The 24,204-nt window shown below is 46.3% G+C and overlaps 2 protein-coding genes across 3 annotated transcripts in view; one reads left to right on the plus strand and one right to left on the minus strand.

Moving 5' to 3' along the window:
- LOC115324686 overlaps nt 1–24,204 on the minus strand; it is a 215,810-nt gene that overhangs the window by 190,643 nt on the left and 963 nt on the right. The gene's annotated exons all lie outside the window — the stretch shown is intronic.
- Nucleotides 11,634–22,871, plus strand: LOC115324684. The gene is made up of 6 exons (XM_029985312.4): nt 11,634–11,924; nt 14,822–15,005; nt 16,884–17,021; nt 17,963–18,037; nt 19,270–19,368; nt 22,490–22,871. The coding sequence occupies exons 1-6, from the start codon at nt 11,786–11,788 to the stop codon at nt 22,833–22,835; spliced, it is 981 nt and encodes a 326-aa protein (XP_029841172.2). The 5' UTR covers nt 11,634–11,785; the 3' UTR covers nt 22,836–22,871.

Consider the following 24,204-nt stretch of genomic DNA (forward strand, 5'->3'; position numbering starts at 1 on the left):
TGGTTCGTTTACACGAGGTTTTAAAAACAAAATTTTTAGTTTCCTCGGAAAAATATATATATTTGAAAGAAATTAAACACGGTTACCGAAGGCACCCTGCGGTTAGCAATTACCGAAAACGTGCACTAACTTTCTTTTTATGTAAAACAAAACATTTTTTTTTTACATTTCATTTAATTTTCATTTTCTGAAAATTATTCAAAGATTCAAGATGGAATCCTCGGAGCCCAGCATATCTGACAGCTTCAAGTCACTCTGCGAGGCCAGAACTCTGAACTATCTATGCACACACAATAAATCATTCGCAACATTACCCAAGCACCAAGAAAAACCTGCTGGAAAAGCAGTTACACGTGCTGCCCGCGTTCGACTTTTCTGTACGAAAATTCTAAGAAGATAAGGCGATGACAAGTGCACGTGCAAAGTGTCTTGCTTTTAGTCTCCTGTTTCACAAAATTACAGCTGCAGGCGTCAGCACGCGGAGCGCGTGTAACTGGACACGAAACACGCTCCTTGTTGCTCGGGAATATTGTAAAATTGTTTACGATGCGACGAGTGCGTCCTGGCTGGTTCTCCACGCGTGTAAACAGGTAGTATTAAATACACGTAAAAAGGTACAGAGATCGACAGCGGTAGCGCGGATCAGCGACCGGAGGATTGCATTTGTCACTTTCTGAAGATTCAAAGAATATCATCAAAAACTATTAGTGTGGTGTAAATTAATGGTCTGGAGAACATGCTTCAGCTTCAATATTTTGTTTATCGTCAGTTTACAACTAAGTAAAAAAAACGTAAAAAAGAGCTTGCGTCGCATACGTGTGCACTGTGCTGCGCGTGGTACCTTAAAGGGAGGGACACTGACACCCCCCCAAAAATGTTTTTTTAATTTTTTGCCAGGGGCTTCATTATGGTGTCAGAGGACTACCCAATTAATATTTCGCAACAGAGTAGCGTATTTCTTTAATAAAGCCAAAAGACGCAACTGCTCGAAACCGAAACCGAAACCCGACGGAGGTCGGAGAAGTGGAGAGAAGAGAGCGAGTGGCGGAAGTCACGTGGCTACACCCGACCGTGTTTTTTTTTTTGTTTTTTTTTTTTTCTCCTTTCCGTAGCAGACGACATGCGGCGTATGGGAACTGTTTGCCGTGGGATTCTTTTGCAGTTATGTATGTTCCGCTCGTTGTTCTGTACTCCAAGATGAGTTGTTTTGTACATTGAGGAGTTGGAGATGAGTAGTGGTGCCCGTGGTGAATTTTGATCGGCTTCGAAAAGAATACACCCAAGATGTTGCGTGAAGAGCTGGCTCACATGTCCTGCGTCCGAAACAGAAGTGGCATTGTGCGACAGAGTTTCCGAAAGATCAACGGGATCGGGACCAATGGCTGGCTGCAATTCCTGTAGAACATTTACGGGCACCTCGGAAAGCGGACGCTACCCGATTTATATGCTCCTTGCATTTTGTGGAAAGTGATTACATTGAGTTCGCAGGTGTCAAAAAGGAAATCCCATACCATTTAATTCAGCGACGTGTCGTCCACAACATTTGTTTATTTTTTGTTTTTGTTTTTTTGTTTCTTCAGTGATAATTGTAAAAAAAAAAAAAAAGAAATGTAGACATCGAAAAACATATGAAAAAAAGAAATGTTTCATGGGGGATTGAACCCGGTCCTGCGGCGTGTGAAGCGGACGTCTTTCCCACTAAGCTACTGGGGCATATCGAAACTAGGCGATCTCTTTCCTTGGTAATAATTCAGCCGATAAACTGTAAGTTGGAAAGTTTGCAGTCGATTTTTCTCTAGCAAAAACACTCCCGGGTCGAAGTCGGGAAGCACCACGCCACCACGCTTTGGGGACATTCTCACCTTCTAAAGAAATCGTACGCGTGCATACTCAACTCGAAGTAGACACGCCGTGCTTGACGTTTGCGCGAGCGATGTCTTCAGCCACGAGAAGGGAGCGACGGCTCGGCGACGTCTTCGTACAAATCGGCTTGGCGGTCGGGCGTGTCGTACGGGATGAATACCAATTCTTTTTATCAGTCCCAAATTTCTCTTTTAAAGGTAGACAGAATTCGCCAGTACCGCGAACGACAGTTCTGAAATAAAGGTCCCACGCCCGTCGTCCGCTGCCATCGCCGTCCCTGCGAGACCCACGATACGCGAAACGACGCACGCACAGAATGCTTCCGGTTGTCTGTGAAACTTTTTTTTCAATCAACGTATTTGCAGCTTTTTAGAAGCCACAAAAAATGGGTTTTATATTTTTTTCTATTTTTAATACTGAGTGTGTGCCTTCAGTGACCCACGACTTTGATTAAATTTGGTGGTCGCATCGATACCTTAGAAAACGGCCCGTGACCGCGGAAAAGAGAGTGAGCGAGACTCGAACCGGCCAGTTCTTGATCGGCGGTTTTCGGGCGAAAGAAACCGAATTTCGAGCCGCAAATTCTGTTCTGCGTAGTTGAGCTCTCATATGTCACGTACAACTAAAAACCTCGGCGAGCATAAATACCCTGTCAGTGTCCCTTTAAAGGGGTACTCCGCCGATTTTTGAGCTACCTCAACTAACTATATTTTCTGACTCCCCGGCCTTTACCCTTTCTGGTTTGCTATTTAGTATCGTGAAATTCATAATAGTTATTGCGAAATCGGCAAATGAAAATGATGCAAAAACAAACATTCAAATATACCCGCCTTTTTCAGGGCCGTGACGTCAGTGGAAGGCAAGCTTGCCAGTCGGGCGAGCAGTCTAAAAAATAGAATATGCCAATCATTCGTTCCGTGCTGGAGCGCGGGGACTGGAGCGAGCTTCCAAAGCATTCATTTGACACCATGAAACTGCTTCGAATCAGTTGGGAACAAATTCTACAGTCCAAAGAGTGAACCCCTGCACTTCCACTGACGTCACTTTTTCATTGTTGCCAGTAGAGACTTTCAGTTTGAAAAACACGGAGAGGACCAAAATTGTAAATTCAATAACTTCGTGAAAAAAAATTATTTTGACCTAATATTTGGGGTACTATTTTGGCGATGTTGTTTGACGAGTTTAACAAAATTTCAAGCAAATCGGGGACCATGAAGAAATCGGCGGAGTACCCCTTTAAGCACTAATTCCACTTTTTTTTTCACAAAAAAAAAAAAGAACGACCATGACGTTCCGCTCGAAAACGTCTTTGGCCCGAAACGCATGACCAAAAGAACGGGCCGAAAATCTGACGGAAATCGAAACACGTGAAAATTGTTCCGGGTTATTTTCGGAGACCGCGCCATGCAAGGAAAATATGGCGCACATCACTAAAAGCATATGCTTAGTTAAAAAAAAAAATTCACTTCTGATTATTATAAGGTGAAGGGACATTTGCGGTTTTTCTTTCTAGAGATATTGGAACGCGTGCTCGAACCTGAGTAAGTTTTTCGATTCCCCGTTTCGGCGACGTGTTCCGGAAAGCTAGCTTCTCCTCACTAGACGTCTTTAGGCGGAGAAGCAGCCTCTCCAGGGCGCAGGAAAGATGGTCATTAGCCAGTCGGCGCAAGGAGACGACTGATTGATTAATTGATAGATTAGTGAATACATCAATCGAGAAATTAACTCATAAACAGGTGAATCGATCGATTGACTAATGGAGTGATTTTATGTGTGCCCGGAAACAAACCCCGTTGCGAGCTTAGAGAACTAAAGGTAAATGAACAATTTACGTACGGTACAAGGATGTTACTCCCCAATGTTTAATCTCGAATCTACTTGAGGAAAATTTAGAACATATTACCAACTACACGGCGTAAATTGTTCCCAAATGTTTTACTCTCCGGTAATCGTTAAAGACCAAAAATCAAAAGCGACCTTCAAAAGCAGTGGTGGCGCAATATCACTTTCTACGAGCAGCACTTTCCGTTAGAATTTGGCGGGAACATTTTGACGTCACTTAACACCATCGCGTCACGTGACACGGTGAGGTCACGTGCCACAATGACGTCACGTGAACCATGAAGTGACATTGTGATGTCAAACATTGCGTCACGTGACATAGTGACGTCATGTAACACCACGACGACACTTCGTTTCAAAAGTGGCACGGGCTATGATTTCATAGCAACAGCTCCGCTCCGTCGCTAACACTCTCCCTTGGAATTGCTACGGCGTTACCAACACCAACAGGGGCAAGCAAGGTTCAGTCAGGGTTCCCACATAACGGTATCCCTTTAAAATGGCAGCGTTTTCCCTCCACCAATCATCCTTCGTCACGCGTGTCGGTTCTCGTTACCAGTTCAAAACGAACCACAGTAATCGAATAAAAAAAAAAAACACGAAACAAATAAAATTGGCTACAGACAGGGAACGAGGCTGACCCGTCCTTTACATAACGTGTCAGGGTTCCGCCCCTTTCCGTTGCGACACGGAGCCACCCCTAAACTCTCCTCGTCGTACGGCAGAACCGTGGGCAGAGGTAATCGAACCATAACCTTTGGAACAAGTAGCCCCAGAACGTGTTATAAGCACCGCTCTGCCGGGAAGAGGCGGCCTCCCTCCCACCCTCACACCCCGCCAGAGGGCACTTCTCGTGTCGGTCTATTCAGCGACGAAGGACGTCCTTTAACGAAGCTGCCCCCTTTTCGTGTCTTCTATTTTCGGCAAACACGCAGCAGCGGGACAAAGGGCCCTAATCAAACACCACTCCCCCTCCTCTTCCATCGTCCCCTTCTTTCCTCCTCCCCCATTACCCCGGGCAACCGCCGAATAAGAATCATTGCTCGGTGGAAGGACCCCGTTCGGCTGGAGTGACGGAACCCGAACGGTTCCTCTCACTGCTCATGCCGTCGTCTAACTTGTTTTTCTTTTTTTTTATGCGGTGGCAATTGGTTTTAACGGAGCTTCTGCGCATGTGCAGTGCCGACAGCAGCGCCATCTTTAGCGGATAATTCGTGACGTCACGTCACATGACCTGACACTGTGATGTTAAGTGAAGCGTTTCCCCCGCTTTAAGTAGAGGCAACATTCTACGCCAAACTAAACGGGGAAGCTGTGTCGTGAAGTCACACTGCATCGTCGCATGACGTTGGATGAGCATGTGACGCCAGAGTCATGTGACGTCGCATAGCGTTACACGACCGTGTGACGTCACAGTGTAACGTCACACCATGTCATATGACGTCACAAATTCTTCCCACTAAACTTGGCGGGAAAAGTGGAATGTCATCTGTGCACATTCGCCAAATTTTCAACGGTGGTGGTGGATGATATTGCGGTTGCGCGGCAGCGTGTGCAGTGCCGTGACTGTCGGCTCAGTTCATCTACATTCCTTTTTTTTTTTGCGGGGGGGGGGGGGGGGGGGAGGGGTGAAAATTTTTAATTGTCTTTGTTTTGGTGCGCTTTTTGCAAAAGGAACGATGTACCAATTAACTATATAGGCCATCTCTCACTTTTGAAGAATCGCTGCTACACGCAAGACAAATTTCAACCCAGAGTTTTTTTTGTTTTTTTTTCGTTTATTTTTTATATTTTTGGAGAGGCGACGACTTTTAGTCGTCCCCTCTCCATCGCTGTAATTTATAGAGAAATTTAGTTTTCAGTGGTGCTGAAAAAATAAACGTCTATTTGCAAACACTAGTAGTGCGCCGAGGCGAAAGACCAACATCTTTAGTTATACAAGCAAAGCAACAATCGTACATTTTTTTTTATCGATATGGCGTTTGCACAGTGACACCGCGTTAAACATTACCGTCCACCCCGAACATCAAACGTAATGTATTGCTGCTTTACAATGTTCGAAGCACAAATACATCTTTTTTCTTAAAGAGACGTAATGAAGTTTGGCCATTGCCTTCCAAAACCCATGACGTCAGTGCCCAAAAACCATAAAATCATGATAAGACAAAAAATATGTAAAGAAGCGATTTGGGTATTTAGTTGATCTCGCGGCACGTCTTCCTTCCTTCTTGTCTTAAGTTTTCTCTCACATTCTTTTCCACCCTTTCTTCTTCTGCTCACGAAATAAACAGCAGGACCCTTAGCGGTCGTTATTTTCGTGCAAGCCTGACTGTCACTCTCCTGCAACAGCAACCGTCTCTGTTCCATGTTCGGCATTATAACATATGAAACTAACGCGTGTAAAGTCGATAAGCGTTTTTCTTTTTTTTTTACATCTCAACCTTATTTTATGCGAAAAGCAAGTTCGTCTGCTTCCATTGCAGGGGTTGTGGTGACGTCAGAACGAAGCCCAGCTCTAATTGGCTCCGATTGAAGGGTAGTGGGTAGACCTCAAGTCTACCCACTATCCTTGAAGAATGGCAAATCGTCTGTCTGCTATCGCTGCGAATGCCTATAGTACAGCGTGCCCCCCCCCCTTTTTTCACACACACACACACACACACACACACACACACACACACGCACACGCACCCACACCCACACCCACACACACACACACACACACACACACGCACACACACGCACACACACCCACACCCACACCCACACCCACACCACCACACACACACACACACACACACACCCACACCCCTACACCCACACACACCCACACACACACCCACACACACCCACACCCACACACACACACACGCACACGCACGCACGCACACACACACACGCACACACTCACAAAATAAAGAAGAACCAAAAATGTTTTTTATTGCAAAAATAAACTACGCCTTGCCCAACGCTCATTGTCCGTCGAAATGTAGCGCTAGCAGTCCGAATCGGGTGCCAAAGCTTTAGCACTAAGCGTTATCTTGATCAGAAGTTATAGGTGACTTTCTTAAAATTTCAATGGGAAAACGGGGCCCATTTTTGCCCGTTACTGGTAACTGGCGTTGTAGAGATTCCGTGTGTTCGACAGCTCTGTCGGCCACCACTTTCCCATTGGAAACTTCAGAAAATCCCGTAAAACTTTTCAATACAATAACGGTTAGTACTGAAACTTTAGCGTTTGGTTTGAACCGCTAGCGCTATATTTGGGAGGAGAATGAGCATTCGGCGATGCGTAGTTTATTTGCACGGCAAAATGAACCTTGTAATTTATTTTTTTGTTTGGCTTGGGGGGAATCGTCAGGAGACAAACAACTTTAGTAAAGAGTTTCTACTTTAATGGCGATTCAAATCCGTTTCAATCAAACTAAAATATACACCAAAAGAAAGAAGACATGCCTTCGGTAAAAATCAAAAACTAAAAAAAAAAAAACGAAAAACGAAAACTCTTTTGTTACGAGAATCACCCAGCATGATAACAAAGAAATCGCGAAATCACCCGTCTGCTACCGCTGCGCGTGTGCACAACATTAGGAAAAAAAAAAAAAAGTATTTCTGTTAAAACGCCGACCTAAAACCGTCGAATCCGAACGAAAATAAGCGCCGAAAAACGGGGCGCTCCTCGGCACCAGACGCCGTGCCCCCTCGGCGTGTCTGGTTCGGAGCCCGGCCCTGAACCCTGGCGTCGGGGCGACCGAGAACGGCACCCGGGAGCGGTGGCCGGGCCCGGATCCCCGGGGTCGTTGACCTCGAAAAATCCATACAGGTGACGTCACGGGCGGGGCGACGCCCATCCCCTCTTCTTCCCAATTTAGGAGGTTCCTTTCCCCTTGGTCAACCCCCTCCCACTCTCCCGTGACTCCCTCCACCCCCATCCAAATGCTCTTGATGCTCCCCTTTCACTGCCTCCAACGGCTCGTGCAGGTTCCGGTGTCAGTGGCGCCATCTCTCGCTGCGGAGTGTTACGACAAAGCCTGGAATAATGGACGGGCGGAACGATGGTTCCGATTGAGTAGTACGGCGGCTTGCGCCATCTAGTAGGTGCGGGGAGAAGCTCCTGGCTTCCCCCATTTTCCTTTATTTCAAAATAAATGATAACAAAACGTACCAGGTGGGGGGGCTTGCCCATAACCGAAGGCCTACATTTCTCCTGGCTTCTCTTTCACCCCAAAACAAACAAACAAAACATTTAATGATGGACGGGCGGAACGATAGTTTCGATTGAATTGTATGGCGGCTCGCGCCTTCTGGTAGGTGTGGCAAGAAGCTCAGTCTCTAGTTGTGGAGTCTTGCAATATGATCTACAAGGGTGGACGGACGGAACGACGGTTTCGATTGAGTTGCGTGGCGGTTTGCACCGTCTGGTAGGCGTGGCGAAAAGCTCAATCTCCAGTTGTGGAATGTTACAACTAGGGATGTCGCGAACCTGCCGAGGTTCGAGATCAAACAGGCTAGACTTTGTCAAACTTTTACCGCAAGGTTTGACAAAAAGTTCGACTTATGTTCGACTTTCGTGCGCACGCGCCAAAACTAAAGACTAGCTGACGCCGCACGGTGTAGTAAAAGTACTTTTTTTATACTTGTACGTTACTCGTTACAAGTAATCAAATTACTTGTAATTGACAACTTTTGTTGTAATTTTGTTATAACGTGAATGCATTTATTAGGAAGTGATCATGAGAGTAATCTGATTCGTTTTTTAGTATCAAAAATACTTGCAAGCGCTATTATTTTCCCCTTCCCTTTTTAATGGCGGCTTGTTTCTACCAGTAGCCTACCAGGGAATCCTCGAACCGAATCTCCGACATAATATGGTTTACCAAAATTGGCAGATCAAGGAAATAAGTAGTCTATAATTGGGTCATTTTAATCTAATTTTGGGCAGCACGAAAGACCCGTTTTCATGACAGAAAAACCTGTCGCTTTGAATATCCGAGGGAATCGGAAAAGTAACGGTATGCTTCTCGAGTAATCGAGTAAACTAATCGAATGCTTTATAATTAAAAGTAATTGGAATTGGAATCAATTACTTTTTTAGAGTAACGCGTACAAGACTGTTTATACCACATGTTTATGTTCATCAGTACCGTTGTAGGAGAATGGTACAGGAACAACAACATACAAATACACTATCAAAATAGCAAACAAACGGAATTTCAATAAGGTAACATGCCACAAATATCTAGCAGAAACACACTAGAAAAGATAAGAAATAATGTTCAAAAAAAGGTTGGCCTTCACTCAACAACGTAGGAAGAAGTGTTATCTTGCAGCACCCAATGATAAACCGCAGCGACTACTCCGTCGTGACCAGGGCAGCCAGACGGCGTTTTATCCTACGACCACGAACTCTCGTGACTGGCAGCAGTTACGTAGTAGTAACGCGAACAACGCTGGCGGGGCCGGGGGTGCTCCACGTCTACAGACTCTACGTGTAAAGTATGAACAACGCGCTTCCTCGAAGACATCCGTTGTCGACGACCCTGGCTGCCTCATGTGCTCCGACACAGTAAACAAGTTCTCCGTGATTGGAATAGGCCCTTTTCAATACCCAATCGAGCAATATTGGCGGCCACCATTTCTTGGCTAGGTGACGCAAGCTAACGCCCGTTACAAAGCCATTAACATCTACCCAACATCCATCCACTGGCCATTTCTTAGGCGTGGTTGGATCCGAGTCCTCACCGAATGCTGACGCAGTCCTCGTGTCCAATACGCGCCTAGAGACTAGAGTACGTTCCCGAACAATGGCGGCTTGGGATACTCGGCTCGAACGCTACTAGATGGCGGGCACTTTTGAAAAGGAACTTTTGGCGCTGGGCAGCGCAGTGCTCCAGAAGAAACCATCATACTCTCTTCTGAATCTAACCGCCGCTCACAGGAAAATTCGGATCTATTTACTTGACTTCCTCGAGTGAACCGGCCTCACCAATAGTCTGTACGAGTATACTACGAGTCTTCCTCATTCTCTCGGTACAATTTATCCAATTTCTCCAACTACTTGTACAATTTTCTTTTCTTTTTCTGATTTCCATTTTTCGTTACCCTTCTTTCTCTCTCTCTCTATCTCCCCCCTCTCCCCTTAATTCTTAGAGGAAAACCAGTTCGGCAACCCCGAAAGAACAACCTTCCCCTTTTCTCCCAAATACACTACGACTGGCTGCTAGTTTGTTTGTAGTTTATTGGGTCGTCAACAAAGACCAAGCGGGAGACTACTCCTCTGAATTTTAACCGAACGCCAGTGTCGGTGTGCGTGGCGCATGGCCGTGGGAGCCGCTTTCCCCTACAATCTCTACCAACATGTATTCGTGCTGTCACGTATTTCTGACGATACTATCAGAAAACGGATCACTTTCTTCTCTTTTCTGAGAAAACTGTCCGCACACTACTGCCCACTAACCTTCATGTTAGATAATAACCCCACCCCTTCTTTTTTTTTTTTTTTTACAGCATCTGTTTAGCTTGACTTAGAAGGACGGTGAAATCAATCCTTTTCGGAAATATGGATTCGAGAATGAAGAGATTTTGTACCCTCCCTCTCTTTCTGCTGGCCGAGCAGAGAGGGAAAATGGTTCATTTGTCTCAACTTCCGAGTCGGAGATGATCCACACTGGGGACAGAAACGATGTTTGGGGCAGCCGTATCTAGGTCACAGCGCCTCAATGAGCCAGCAGGATGTTGGTGACGTTTTCGGGTACGAATTTATCCAAATAGGGTGGTCGAACGGACCGCAGAAGCTTGCGAGCACGTTGGTTTGTAGATCGTTTTCGCCGACCCGCAAAGCTCTCCACAACCCGCTACGATGCTGGGAACTCTACAGTCAAGGCCATCGGCGCGCAGGCGCAGTAGAGGCTTCTTCGTTGCGGAGGGTTTAGCGGAAGGGGAAACGCGGTCTACGAAAACTCCCTAATCTCAAACCCAGTCCCGCACCTAGGAAATAACGTCACTTATTTGAAAAAAAAAACAAACAAACAAACAAAACAAAAAACAGTCTGATAAAAATAATGCCAAAGAGCGAACGTTTGAAACGGGCTGTGTCTGCACCAGCAAAACGCTGCATTACTTCCATACAAAGTACCACGAATGTGGGTACTTTGTATGGAACACCCACATTTGGAAAACCAAATGTGGGTGTTTATTTCAATCCGCGGACGAGCGAGCGTGAATACTCCTTGCAGCAACGAAGCTACGCTGACCTAGATTAGGCTTCCGTAACATCGCTTTCATGCCAAGGTCCGTCTTTACTCCTCGAGTTTACTAATCCTCGATCTAAAATCCAAAAGAGGTCATCAGTTCTTCAGAAAGTGGTAGTAGCAAAAACACTGGGCGTGTAGTCTGTAACCTAAAATCGCAAATGCTACGAATAACGCAAGCAAAAATTATTTCTGCACAAAAAAAAAAAACAAAAAGAAACATAAAAAACCAACAAACGGAGAAGCACCCAGACTGTCTAAAAGTGTGCTTGTCTGGTTTTATTTTATGTTCACAGGCTCGGTTTTTATATATTTTTTATGGAGTTAGTTTACACACTTGCCTGCGTTTCTTCATTTTACTAGCGTGTTGAATACGTCTCACAATAGATTAATTTAGTGGTCCACTCGAACAAAGCCGGGAGTCATGATGCTACTGCACCGTTGCTAGCAGTCAAAGACTGCTAGCAACGGTGAGCTAAAAAAAAAAAAAAAGAAAACACGCGCGTAGTTTTTTTTTTTTTCAGTTTTTTTTAGCTTGATTTGGAGATAGCGCACCGGACTCCCTTTCCGAAGAACTAGGAAATCTTGACGGGCGCGCTCAGTAAACCGGAATCGGCGGTGGTGTAGCGGTAGCGTTCGCAGCTGCGTGCAGCCGGAGCGCGCGATGCCGCCACCGTCACCTCGACTGCGCAGCGCGCCACAAGCCGCAACGACCCGCCGCACCTACCCCCCTCTCCCACAGTCGTCACGTGACCGCGGCGTTGCTCCGCAGCAGGCCGGAACGGACGGAAACGCCAGCGCAGCGGCGGGAGGCGACGACGCTGTCCGCAATGGCGTTCCCCGTCGAGGAGTTTGTGGACGCCGTGCGGCCGCATCGGTTCCTCTACGACCGCACGCAACTCGACTTCAAGGACGTCTCCAAGAAGGAAGCCCTCTGGGAGATCATCGGACAGCAGTTCGGCCTCAGTGGTGAGCGGGGCAAGGGGCATACACACCGCCGAATGCGGCTGCAGCGCCGACATTGCGGCGTTGCCGACCGAGCTTGCCGACGTGGGGGAGGGAGCAGGGACGGAAAATCGCCGACGCTGGGGAGAAAATGTCCCTGGGTTTTCCCTACGCCGTCTGCCTGCCTGCTCTCTTTCCCTACGCGGCTTCGCCGGTCCCCTACGCGCGTTCGCCGTCTGCCGTTGTGTTTTTGCGACGCCTTTTTCTTGTCATAGGAAGGCGTGCTTTCAGGCCCGCTTCGGACGGGGCAATTTCTCCCAGCAACTTGACGTCGCAACCACGACCGGCCTGTGTAGGACCGGTCGTGGTTGCAACACCAGCAACACGGACCGCCCGCGTTCACAAGCAGCAACTAGATGTGTCGCGAACTTTTGTCGAACCGGATTTTTAGCTCGAACTTTCGGGGTCGACGAGCCTTCGGACTTTTGACCAGATTCGACCGGTTCGGCCAGTGGGTTCGACTTTGTGGACAGTGTGGCCAGTCCTTGATACAAGCATGTCTAAATTTGGAAAAAAAAAATTTTCTTTTTTTTTTTTTCTGCAAAGAGTTATTTTAATTTTATAAACAGTGTCAATGAAAATAAACTAATTTTAATCAGTGAAGAAGTTAATCAGTTCATTTTTTGTACTGTATTAACTGAAATAACCAATCAGTGCTGCCCTTAATTCACCCCTCAGTCATCACCATCCAATCCGAAGCTAACTGGCCAGCCTGTCCCGCATGCCCGTAGCAGTTGAACAAGAAGTTTGAAAAAGTCGAACCTGGTCGAACTCGAACCTCGACTGGTTCGCGACATCCCTAGTTCAAAATACTAATGTATCACTGTGAAACGGATTATTTCCAAAAACCACCAATTTCAAACCAGAACCAAGTCTAGTTGTCGTCGTCACTGGCACGAGGTTTCACATGAAAATATTGAGTCCTTGATTCGCTGCTGCCGCTTCAAACATCTCCGAGTTGCTCGCTTGTTTCGAGCCAGAGCAGACCCGATCTCAACAATTCGTGTCGATCTAAGGAAAGCTAGGGAACAACCCACCAGCAACCTCGAAATTGCTGAGGCCCGCTTCAGACGGGGCAATTTCGCCCAGCAACTTGAAGTCGCAACACCAGCAACACGGGCCGCCCGCGTTCACACACAGCAACCGAAATGCTGCAATTTGCCATCATCATCATGAAATTTGATTTTTCTTGCACTATTTAGACACAAAGTTACGTGCTATAAGTGCGTTTTTATTAATTTTAATGGCATAGAGAATACTGATGCATCTCTCTGAAATGGTTTATTTCCAAAAACGATCAATTTCAAACCAGAACCAAGTCTTTAGTTGTCATCATCACCAACGCGAGGCATCACGTGAAAATATGGTGTTCCTGATTGGCTGCTGTTGCTTCAACCGTCTTCGAATCGTTCCAAGTGGGGCGTTCAGTTTGAGAAGTACAATCATTTTAATTTTGGTCGGTTCTTTCCTTTTTTCGGGACCTGCCATACACCAACGCGCGGCTATGGCGTCATGCCGCTGCGGTGGCACTGCTGTCGGTACGACGCACACGCTCCACTTCTCATGAATCTGGTTTGTGCGCCCCCGCAGTGCCCACACCTGGCATGGACAAACGCTGACTTGTTAGTTGGTCTATAACTAGGGTTCGGATTTTTCGGTTTAAATCGATAAAAGTACGCCGAATCCATTTTCAAAAGTTTGATTTTATCCGGAAAAGGTCACTTTGACCTTCCAGTCGTACCGCAGAGCCGTGGCGAAAAAGTAAAACGACAGTGTCTATCGAAACGTGTCCGAATGTATGGGATGCACGGATACCATCACGACGTTTTGGTTTAATCTGCGCATCATCGATCGGAACGTGTAGTCTGAAATGCCCCCATGACTTCGCCATGTACGAGCGTGTTTTCAAACTCGTAAGAAAGACTGACTTGATGCAAGCTCTGCATGTTGTGTTGAGCTCCAAAACGTCACACTGTATCTCTTTTAGCGGTCACAATTGGTTCATTGGCCGATTTTGGCTCAGACAGCGCTTTATCTCCTTAGCCTGCCAGTGTCCAGTATTAGCGTTTAAAGGGCATTCTCGAAGTTCAGTGTGTCATATTAACAGGAAAGAAAGAGGAGAACCTGGAACAGTACATGTGTGTGTGTGCTCTAATAAGATCATGTAATCCTGACATACAGAAGGTGAAGTTCCATGATTTTGGGGTGTGGGCTTCATATCTGACTTGTTTGTACTTCTGTGTTTTTTTTTCTTGTTTCTTTTACAGTTGCAGACATTTGCCAAATAAAGTGTCCATTTCTTTTTCAATGTATCTGTGCCGTTATTCCTTGAGAGAACACAAATATCAGAGCTACAAGGATAATCTGATCCGGTGTGTGTTGGTGTTTATTTTATATTTGCTGAAAAAAGCCGATAAACTTTTGTGGGCATAAATATGCAGCGAAATAAACCGGAAATTGAATTTTAAAATAAACACCGAAAAAAGTATGCCAAATTTTGAAAAAATAGAAACCGAAAACGTGGAACCCTATCTATAACGATCAGATGAAAAGAAATGGACCCTATTCAAAAGTTTATCGAGCAACATTGATGGTCGCCATTCCTTGGGCACGGAGCGTGTGATTGGATTAGCGAGTCCTCACCAATTGCTGACGCAGCACTTGTTCTCAATGCGAGCCGAGTCGTGTTCACGCCGAACGCTGATGCATAAACTCGTGTCCAATACACGCTTACGATACATGCGAACTCGGATAATCGGTACAACAGCTATTAGATGGTGCGCACTTTTGGAAAACGACACTTTCAAACTGCGGACGTTCGGGACTGTCCCCGATGCACTCACATTGTGGTTCCCGTGCAGGTCACAAGGCCATGAACAAGTGGCGCAACATTCGCGACAAGTACTACAAGGTCCGCAAGCAGGAGGAGGTCGACCGCCTTAAGGGCCTGAAGCGGTTCCGCAGGGGACAAACATGGACACTCTTTCCCAAGCTCGACCAGATCCTCGAACAGCGGCGATGGAACGGAGGCGCTGACACTTCAGGGTGAGGAACTCTTTCATTCTGAATAGGTGTGACGGAAGGTTGTTTAGTGTCCTTGCATTCAGTGATCCCGTGAACCAGCGCTTTCATGAGAAATTTTCAGTGGATCGTTCCGATACCCGCGATAATGATACGATGCCTGTGCAAAGGTGGTGGCAGAGCATCGGGTATCGTTAACCGAGTCACCAGGACAATCTACCAAAACTCTCTAGTGCCGTCTGCTCTTTCGGAAAAGAATAAACATATGAACTTAGAATCTTTCGTAATGAAAAGTTTCTTTTTATTGTTGTTTTAACACTAGTATTCCTATACTCGCTGTCAGCTTTCTGTGGCAATCTGAAGAGAGGAGGAAAGCGCGTTTACAGCGGTTGGTGCACCCACTCCCCTAGTATTGACTGCATTGCCACAGAAAGCTGACCGCGAGGTTAGGTATCATCTTCACTGGTTTATAATTGTCACGATCAGTTGACCAACCAACTAAAATGTGTCAGTTTACCCTTTTAATTAGCCAGTGAAGCACTGATCGAACGCAGGCAGACGCAGCTCTCGTGTCCAGTCTGCGCCTGATGCTCCATATGACGTGGAAAATGCAGTGCATCTTTACATGCTCCATCTTTGTCTTGATGAAGGCGCAGACCACACAATTATGACGAACGCTTGATTTTTAAAACCACTTTCCATGCACAAGTGCTCGCGCAAACAAAGCACTCTGTGCAGAGAAACGTCGTACTGATGACGGTGTTTCTGCCAGCACTGAAGGCAACTTGTGAGGTGGAGCGAATGCATGCAGTGTTGGTCGAGCACGGTAACAAACAGTGAAAGAGGTGATGTAAGGGGCATCATCTCTTTGTTTTTTTAATAAATCGGTATCGGTTAAAAGCAATTGTCCTGCATATCCGTCGTCACAGTTCAGTGCTATCCCTGCAGGGGTAAAAGACAACTTGTAAATTTACCATACCACCTGGTCAGCCTTGGGAAGCCATCGCTAACCGCAGCCCTGATTGAAATATCGAGTCTGGGCACACGAATTCTACTAAGACCCGCTTCAGACGGGGCAATTTTTCCAGCCATTCCAGGGTTGCTGGCAAGTTGTTCGGGTTCAACTCGAAACGGGCAAGTAACTCGGAACGACTCAGGGACGTTTGAAGCGGCAGCAGCCAATCAAAAGTGTTTTCAAGTGACCCCCCTGTGATGGCAGTGATGATAACCGAATACTTCATTTTAAAGGGACACTGACACCCCAAAAATTTTGGTTTTATTTTTTGCCAGGGTTTAACATTTAACACGGTATTAGAACACTACCCAGTCAGTATTTTGCTACAGTGTCACATACATTTTTAATGAAGTAAAAAAATGCAATTGCTCGAAACCAAACCCTTGGGAGGAAGAAGAAATATGGAGGAGGAGAGTGTTGCTAAAAATAACACAGCTGTGTTTTTTTTAGCAACACTTTTTTTTTTTCAATCAATGTATTTGCAGCTTTTTAGAAGCCACGAAAATGGGTATCATATTTTCTCTCTATTTTTAGTATTGAGTGCATTCCTTCAATGACCCTTGACTTTGATTATCTGTGGTGGTTGTGTCTAAACTATAGACAACAGCACGTGACCACAGAGAAGAGAGTGAGCTAGACTCAAACCGGCCAGTTCTCGATCGGTGGTTTCCGTGCGAAAAGAAAACGAATTTCGAGCCGCAAATTGTGTTCTGGGTAGTTGGGCTCTCACGTGTCATGTACAAATAAAAACCTTGTCAAGCATAAATGCCTTATCAGTGTTCCTTTAAAGGCATATATTTCAATCGTAATTTGAACCTGCCGTTGAAGATGGGATGACATTCTTAATACTTCCTTGTCGGCTCCCTTGTTGACCCTTTACATGACAGCGAGGGCAGCAGCCAGGCCGGCGTGTCACCGGCATGTGGCACCTTCGTATCCAGCAGCTGGGTGCAGGCAAACGTGGACCACGTCAACTTCACGTCAGGCCTGGCCTCGCTCGAGGCCATGTTACAGGATGAAAGTGGGTACGTTCGCGACTGCAACACCTCAGCGTTATTCCTTTTTGTTAAAACGTGTATTTACAAGGGCATCTAACTTGCCTACAAAAGCTCGAAGCTGTGATGACACGGAAGAAAATGGTTCATGGGCGAACACGCTGTTTACAAATGAGCCCGCATTATCTCCACTCCGCACACCTTTTGCCAAGTATGTGCTGCCACCTATACAAAAGACTGGGTTCAAGGTGAAGTGGCTAGAGAACAACACGTGCACAAAGCCTCCTCCATCCAATCCACAATCAAAACGTCAGCTACATCCGGTTTGCCCATTGAGCTGCTGTAACCTAAATACAGTTCCCCCAAACTTTGCCCTTGTTTCCTTCCCGGGTTATCTTCGCCCCCCAAAGTTGATACAAAGAAACCATCTTCCCTCTGCTCGGCCAGAAAAAAAGAATCTAGGAGCCTCCTTAAAATATTAACAAAAAGAAACTATGCCTTCTCTGGAGCTGCTGCCAGAAGAGATGTAATACGATAGCATTTCGGATCCTTCGCACCTCTTCAAATGTCCGACAAGCTCGGTGCTCTCTGTCTGTCTCAGCGTGGTGCCATTTTTGCGCCGCTTCTTCCTACATGAACGGTTTATAATTAGACGCCATTCCAAGTTTTCTCACCAAATTTAACGAGAGAAATGAATCGGTGTACAGCTTTACAGCAATTCAGGTTTTACCGTTGTTATATCTAGCAGGGAAACGCTTCCCGCTACATATAGCGGCCAAATTTTAATTGGTGTATAGTTGCACATTATATTTCAGGATTCCCGCTAAGTTTTGCAATCTAGCTGTGACGGATGGACGCTCACAATCTCAGTTTTTTAGCCCTAAAAATGCTATTGCATTTAAAGAAAAAAGAAATTGAGGTATTTCATGCCTCGTGGAATTACCAGATTAATCTTGGAACTTTTTCCATAGGGGACCGATGCCGCAAGTGAAGCAGGAGCCGCCGGAGCCCCTGGAGATGATAATTTCAGAAGAGCAAGACGCCACGTACGCATAGCACAATTCACGTCTATGAGAAAGGACCCTGTCCTGTCAGAGTTCCCTTTGCCAGAGTTTGTCTGTACCATGAACGGCTTCTCCAGTTTCATTTATACATAAGCAGCTCTCCAACACTCAAGTACAGCCTCTGGGCGCCGTCATCTTGCTGCTGGTGTGTGTAGATCGTCTGACCTTGTTAAAGGGTAACTGCAAAGAAAAAAAAAGTGTTTTTTTAAACAGCCTATTTAGGATAAGCATGTCACAAAACAAATCTTCCGCGAAAAAACAAATTTCTTGTAGCAATATTTACGCCACAGGACGTAATTTAGTCGGAGTCACAACCTCTCCACATTTGAAACTCCCGCTCTTTCGACGCGCGCGGAGTGGCTGGAATACGTCACTCCGTGACGTAGAGCAGCCACTCTGTGACGTATAATACCAACTTTGTGGCGCGCGATTAAAAACAAACAAAATAGCCGCAAACTAAAATCAGTCCCACAAGATAAATATTGCTGTAAAAAAATTTGTTTTTGTTGGAAAAATTGTTTTGTGACATGCTTGTCCCAATTAAGCTATTTAAAAATACACTTTTTTTCTTTGCACTTACGCTTTAAGGCGTGCCCACAGTTTCCAGATTGGTTCCCCAACGAAGCGCTTTCCGCCAACAATTACTAAACTATTTTTTATAAAAATTTAAAAAAATGCGTAAAGTGCAAGCGAGCTGTTGTGAATTTAACATGATGGTAAGCCATGAGACCGCATGGGATGAAAAAGATGAGGATATACAGCGCGGATGAAGTAGATTTTGCGAGTCTGAGGCGCTGTCTGCACTCTTTTTTTGTACCTCATCCCGTTCTAATTATTTCCCACCCAGTCTCAGGGTTTAGCATCACGTTAGCTTTTAAACTATGGACCAGCTGATCCATGCCATAGGGTCGCCATGTACCGTCTTTCTTGCGCACCAAAAGACATTTGCAACAGTAACAGATCAGCATATGCTGCGTTTACCCATGATGCATAGCCTTTACTATTACCTTGATCGAGACAGAATAAGCTTCGAAAGTTCCCAGAGATTCAGTATACAAGCGATGAGTGAAGTGCACTTGGTCACTGAGCGTGTCGTTGAGCACGCTCTGTGTCTCAGCGAGACTGTGCACTTGCTGCATTGAGACAGCACTCTCTCTGTCCCAGTGCTGTTTATGCACAGCTGCCTGAACTACAAAGAGGTGGCTCTTCTGCAGATCTTGCCATGAAGACGTGGTGGACTCGGAACGTGAAGATGAGATCGCCATGGAAGCCATGGAGCACAGCATCGCCATTGCCAAACAGGTTTTCCAAAGGTATACTCCACGTGGTACTGACATTTATGAGCAATGCTTAACCAGTTCTCGTGCAAGGAGGCCAGTTGCCTACGCTCCCAGCTCACGTCCCAATTAAATACGGTCAGAAAAAATGCGAAAATAATCCTTAAAAGGGCCGTGTAACAATATTGAGTCGGAATGTTTCTCATTTTATGCAAGCTTACTGGCACTAGTGGGTCCTAAGTACACTCGCACACAACGCCACTGACCTAGAAGCTTCCTTGTCGCTGCGTAATTTCGAGGATAAAAGTGGACGTTTTCTCTCGGTCTCTCCATCGCAAAACTTAACGACATAGTAAAGATCTTATTCTGCTCGTTGTCAACAGTGATATATCCCCAGGATTTTGTCATCAAGCGTAGTGATCCCCGTGGCGACGATATTGAAAGAGCAACTCTGCTTCATTTTTGTTTTTGAAAAAAACAATGCAGTCCTCTTCAGTATCACCCGGAAGACCACACGTTAAATATTACGACATAGTTCTGTTTATATGTTTCTTAAACACTCCGGCGAACTTTGCAGCTCACCAAGTTGCTGAAATCAGCTGACTCGAGCGGGCGAATTGAGGCGCGACCAACATTGAGTTGAGGGGCGTAGCCAACATTGAGCTAAACGTCATTGCCATTGCCCCCTTTCGTTTGTTTTTACTTCTCCGGGCAAGCGTAACGGGCGACGTCAGCAACGTTTCCTCTCGGCGCTCAGCGATGTCCACGTGATCGTCGCACCTGCGCAGCGCGCTCCTTGAGAGCCGTCCGGCCGCCCCACCGTGGTCCCACCGTTACCGCCATCTCCCGCGTCACAACCGCCGTCGCCGTCTCGCCGTTTGTGATTATTGTCTCTCGGAGTTTCGTCCACATACGAACACAACGTGCGCAGACTTATGCAGCAGTTGTGCAGACATCATCGAATGTCAGACACTGTGATGAAGAGTGCGGTGCAGACGACACTTGCGCCTTGCACACACCCGCCCCAGTCCCACCCGTTGTTGCGTAAAGGATCACGTAAAATCTCGTACCACGTGACAGCCATGTCACGTGGTACGTGACATGGCGGCCCGAGGACAATGTTGCCGGATGGAGCCGAAATTTCAGTTTCTACTTATTTTTAAAAATTGGATTTAGATATACATATCCTATTTTTCGTGAAGCAAATGGCGTAGTGTCTTTTACTAGGGCTTTTTAATGCGAAATTACTCATTATCCTGAAATCTTCGGAATTGAGCGGAGTTGCGCTTTAAATGCCTCAACACGCATTCGGATATAGTAGATCGTGCCCAATCGCTGCGATGACTGGAATAGCCGAACATTAACAATGTGTGGAACACAGCGCACATCCTGTGCTTTGCCCAACCCAGTGCTTGGCTATGATAAAAATCGGTGGCATATAATTTGCTCCAGATCACGTGGCTGCTTGTTCAGGTTGCGAGTTGAGGGGGTGAATACCGTGCGTTTTTCTTTAACCAGCTCGCCTCCTTCTTGCTTTAACTTTTTCTCGAACGTTTTCTGCGACTGCCTTTGCACAGGGAAGAAAAAAAAACAACTGAAGCGTGTTTCATAGGTTATGAATGTCAAAGACTAATGGCATGTGATATTTACTGAAAGTACAAGAATCGTTGCATTGCCCTTTTAACTACATGAGCGCCTCATCTATACTCAGTTTCACAGTAACTTGGTGAACTCTGGAGGCTAGGGCCCCGCGATCCAATAAGAGCGTCGGAGCGAGACAAGTGACCCGACGTCGTGGGAGCATTTGTGTCACCACGCTAAATGCGAGGCTTGGAGGGACTGGCTGTCGTCTGCTTCAAAACCAAACAACTTCGGATGAACGTCCACCGCAGCAACATCTGTCTGCTAGAATAGCGAGCACTTAGGGAACAGTTTATGAGACAACCATATGCTCACTTTAGGCTTGAATCTGTGACGGGTGCTACTAATGCCAGGCCACAGTGCAATGTTTTGAGCGGTAACGGCCGATTACACGGCTGCAATCGCCAACGACCACGGCGCTAGAAGGCGGAAAAAATCGAGCAAATACGGATGTGGCGTCACTTATTTGGTTTAAATATAATTGACTCATAAGCTTGTGATTATTCATTCTTTATTCATATCTTCTCGTTATAAATGGAATCGCGCAAGTTCAATTTCCATTAAGAGAAAAACAAACCTAGAACTACTTTTTGTCGCGGAGGGCTCTGTTGCTGTGGCGGTAACGAGGCCCCGGTAGCCTCGACCACGGAGTATTATCACGTCCCTTGCCCCGGTGCCCTTATTGGGTCGCGGGGCCTCAGCCTCCACAGTTCGCCAAGCTACCGTGAAACAGAGTATAGAGACAGCATTGTAGATCCTTCCTAAAGTCAGTAGAGTGGACGTCCCAGAAAGAGTAGATGTCTCTAGGACATCCAAAGGACATTCTTAGAGGATTCAGGTGTCCGATACATCTCCGCACTGGACCACAGGCTTTTTCTGGGGTCAGCGACTGTATGCTGTCGGGAAGTATGATTCTAGAAGGTAGGGCATGTCAGTGATTGAACACGAAAGCGGGAGGGACATATAGGACAAACAGATGACACGGCAGCCTGATTTGTTCTCTGCGTCACTCTCGTCTTCGTATTCAGGTCCGTTGGATCCACCAACATCATCTTCTAGATAGCTTGTTTGGCCATGCCAGGCGAAGATGCCGAGTCGGCACACTATCAGCGTCGAAAGCCGGACCTTTGAGAGCGCTTTGCAATTAGTGTGTATACACTTTGCTTGTTACCACGCACAAGGTGGCTCTACAATGCAGAACATCGATACTAGCGGAGTGTGGACAGACACCCAGATGGCAGGAGCACTTGACTGTGGGACTGCTGTAGGCGCAGGCTCTACGCAAACGGCCAACGAGGGGTGGAGACTACGGAGAGAAGGTTAGAATATTAGTGGCTACTCGCAAAGGGGCTAAGAAAACCCCCCAGGCCAGGACCCCAGCTTTACGGGACTGCGCGATTTAAAGGGAACAGCCACAAATAATCATCATTGTCAACATCAACGATGACGTCATGCGCAGAGTCTTCCTGAGTGTATGGATGATGATCAGTAATCACACTGTCTCACTCGCGCGTAGGCGAAAAGGGGAGTTCCGAGAAGCAGTCAGGCGTCTTGCTTCGGACAATGGCGACGTCACTTCAGGCGGTGTCGTCAGCTGCGACGTCACTTCCTCTGGCCCTCGACTGGACGCTGAGACACAGACGGAGCCGTCGGGCACCCGCCCAGCCGACGACGCGAACGCCGTCCGTGATCGAGGCGCCGGAGCCGTCGGCGTGACCGCAAACGACGGACTAGACCACTTTGGTCTGTTCGTAGCGCAGCGGCTACGCACGCTGGAGGGTTCACCCCACCAAGCCCCGCTGATGACCGCCATCTTGAAACTCGTCTGTGAACCATTCTCATCGTCCTCCATCACGTCGTAAGTTGTTTTGTACAGCAATAAATTTTTGGTCGTTGTAGTCTCGTGTGGTGTGCCAGCAGTTGTAGACGAGGGAAACTCGGACAAGTTGGCGCAACTCGGCAGTGGCATATAGACCAACACGGGGCTCCGAGCATGGCGCATGCGCAGACGTTTCACACCATGCAAATCTGGATTCTGTGCATGAGCAGGACCCATGCCTGGTGTGGGCAAACGCAGACTTGTTTGTAAACTGCGCGTTGGCCTGTAGGCGGTGCTTACGCCTTTCTCCCCTCGCGCCTGGGACGTACACTGCGCATGCACAAAAAACAGCTTTGAGGGAGGGTGAGGTGTCTGCGCAAGCAACTGAATGGGTGGTTGCATCCAGCTGAGCCCTTTCTATCTGGCGGTGGCTTGTGCCATCTAGCCAGCGTTTTTCATATCAACAGTTAGTTTCTACCTAATAAACAAAACATTAAGGTTTATCCTTTTAATGGCAGTACTCAAAAGTTATGATCAGTGTAACGACAGCAAAATAATAAAGTGAATTTATTTTCACCCTCCGCTTATGCCACCAGTCATACAGCTTCTACTAGATCATCTCTACCTTTTAACATCTATTTTTCCTTCGCTGCCCTTACACCGTGTGTCTTGCCTTTAGCAACAGCAGAGTGAATCCCAATTCACAATACAGCGCCAAATGATTAGACGTCCCCTCTGCACTGGCTTCACACACTGCATCTTTAATCTTATTATTTTGTAGCACTCTCATCCCTTTAGCGTAGGTTCTCTATGTTGTTACCAGGCGATACCAACATCTAGAGAAAAAAAAAAAAACATGTTTTAGTGCTAAAAATTTTTTTTTTTTATATGGTAGAGTTGAAAGTAGAAGTAGAATTCAGAGTTGAAACACTTTGAATTATGGTACATGAATCAATCTTAGCAGGACCGAGTCAAATAAAAGTGATTAAACGAACGAAAATATTTATGGAAACTCCGTGCGCCAAAATATATGATCTCAACACCTATTGAATTTCATTCCATTCAATTCACCCGGTGAAAACTGCTGGGCAGTCAGTCTTTTAATTCGAAAATTTGAATAAATAGGCTGAATTGAAAATTGGTAAGTCATTCAAACTCCGGTATGAAAGCCAGCTATGCGAGCTCAGATTACACTCTTGTGTAAAAGAGAGCTTGAATGGCGAAAAGCTACAGTTGGTACCGCTTTTGACTCCCCCTGGCAGTCGTCTTTCTTTTAACTCCCCCCAAAAAGTTCTTCAGAAAGCAACGAGATTGGTGACGAAATTGGCAACTTGCTACATTTGTTCCTTCGTGTATTCGAACTGGGTATGTCATAGCCCCACTTAAAGAATTATTACAGCTCAGCGAGCGTA

The sequence above is a fragment of the Ixodes scapularis genome, unplaced genomic scaffold (genome assembly GCF_016920785.2).
Source record: "Ixodes scapularis isolate PalLabHiFi unplaced genomic scaffold, ASM1692078v2 PGA_scaffold8__174_contigs__length_109621045, whole genome shotgun sequence".
Lineage (NCBI taxonomy): Eukaryota > Metazoa > Arthropoda > Arachnida > Ixodida > Ixodidae > Ixodes > Ixodes scapularis.

Bases quoted from the DNA above. Each gene is read 5' to 3' on its own strand.
- LOC115324684 (XM_029985312.4), top strand. From the start codon at position 11,786: ATGGCGTTCCCCGTCGAGGAGTTTGTGGACGCCGTGCGGCCGCATCGG. The intron at 15,006-16,883 runs GTGAGGAACTCT...TTTACATGACAG, and splicing joins GGAGGCGCTGACACTTCAGG to CGAGGGCAGCAGCCAGGCCG. The intron at 17,022-17,962 runs GTACGTTCGCGA...CTTTTTCCATAG, and splicing joins ATGTTACAGGATGAAAGTGG to GGGACCGATGCCGCAAGTGA.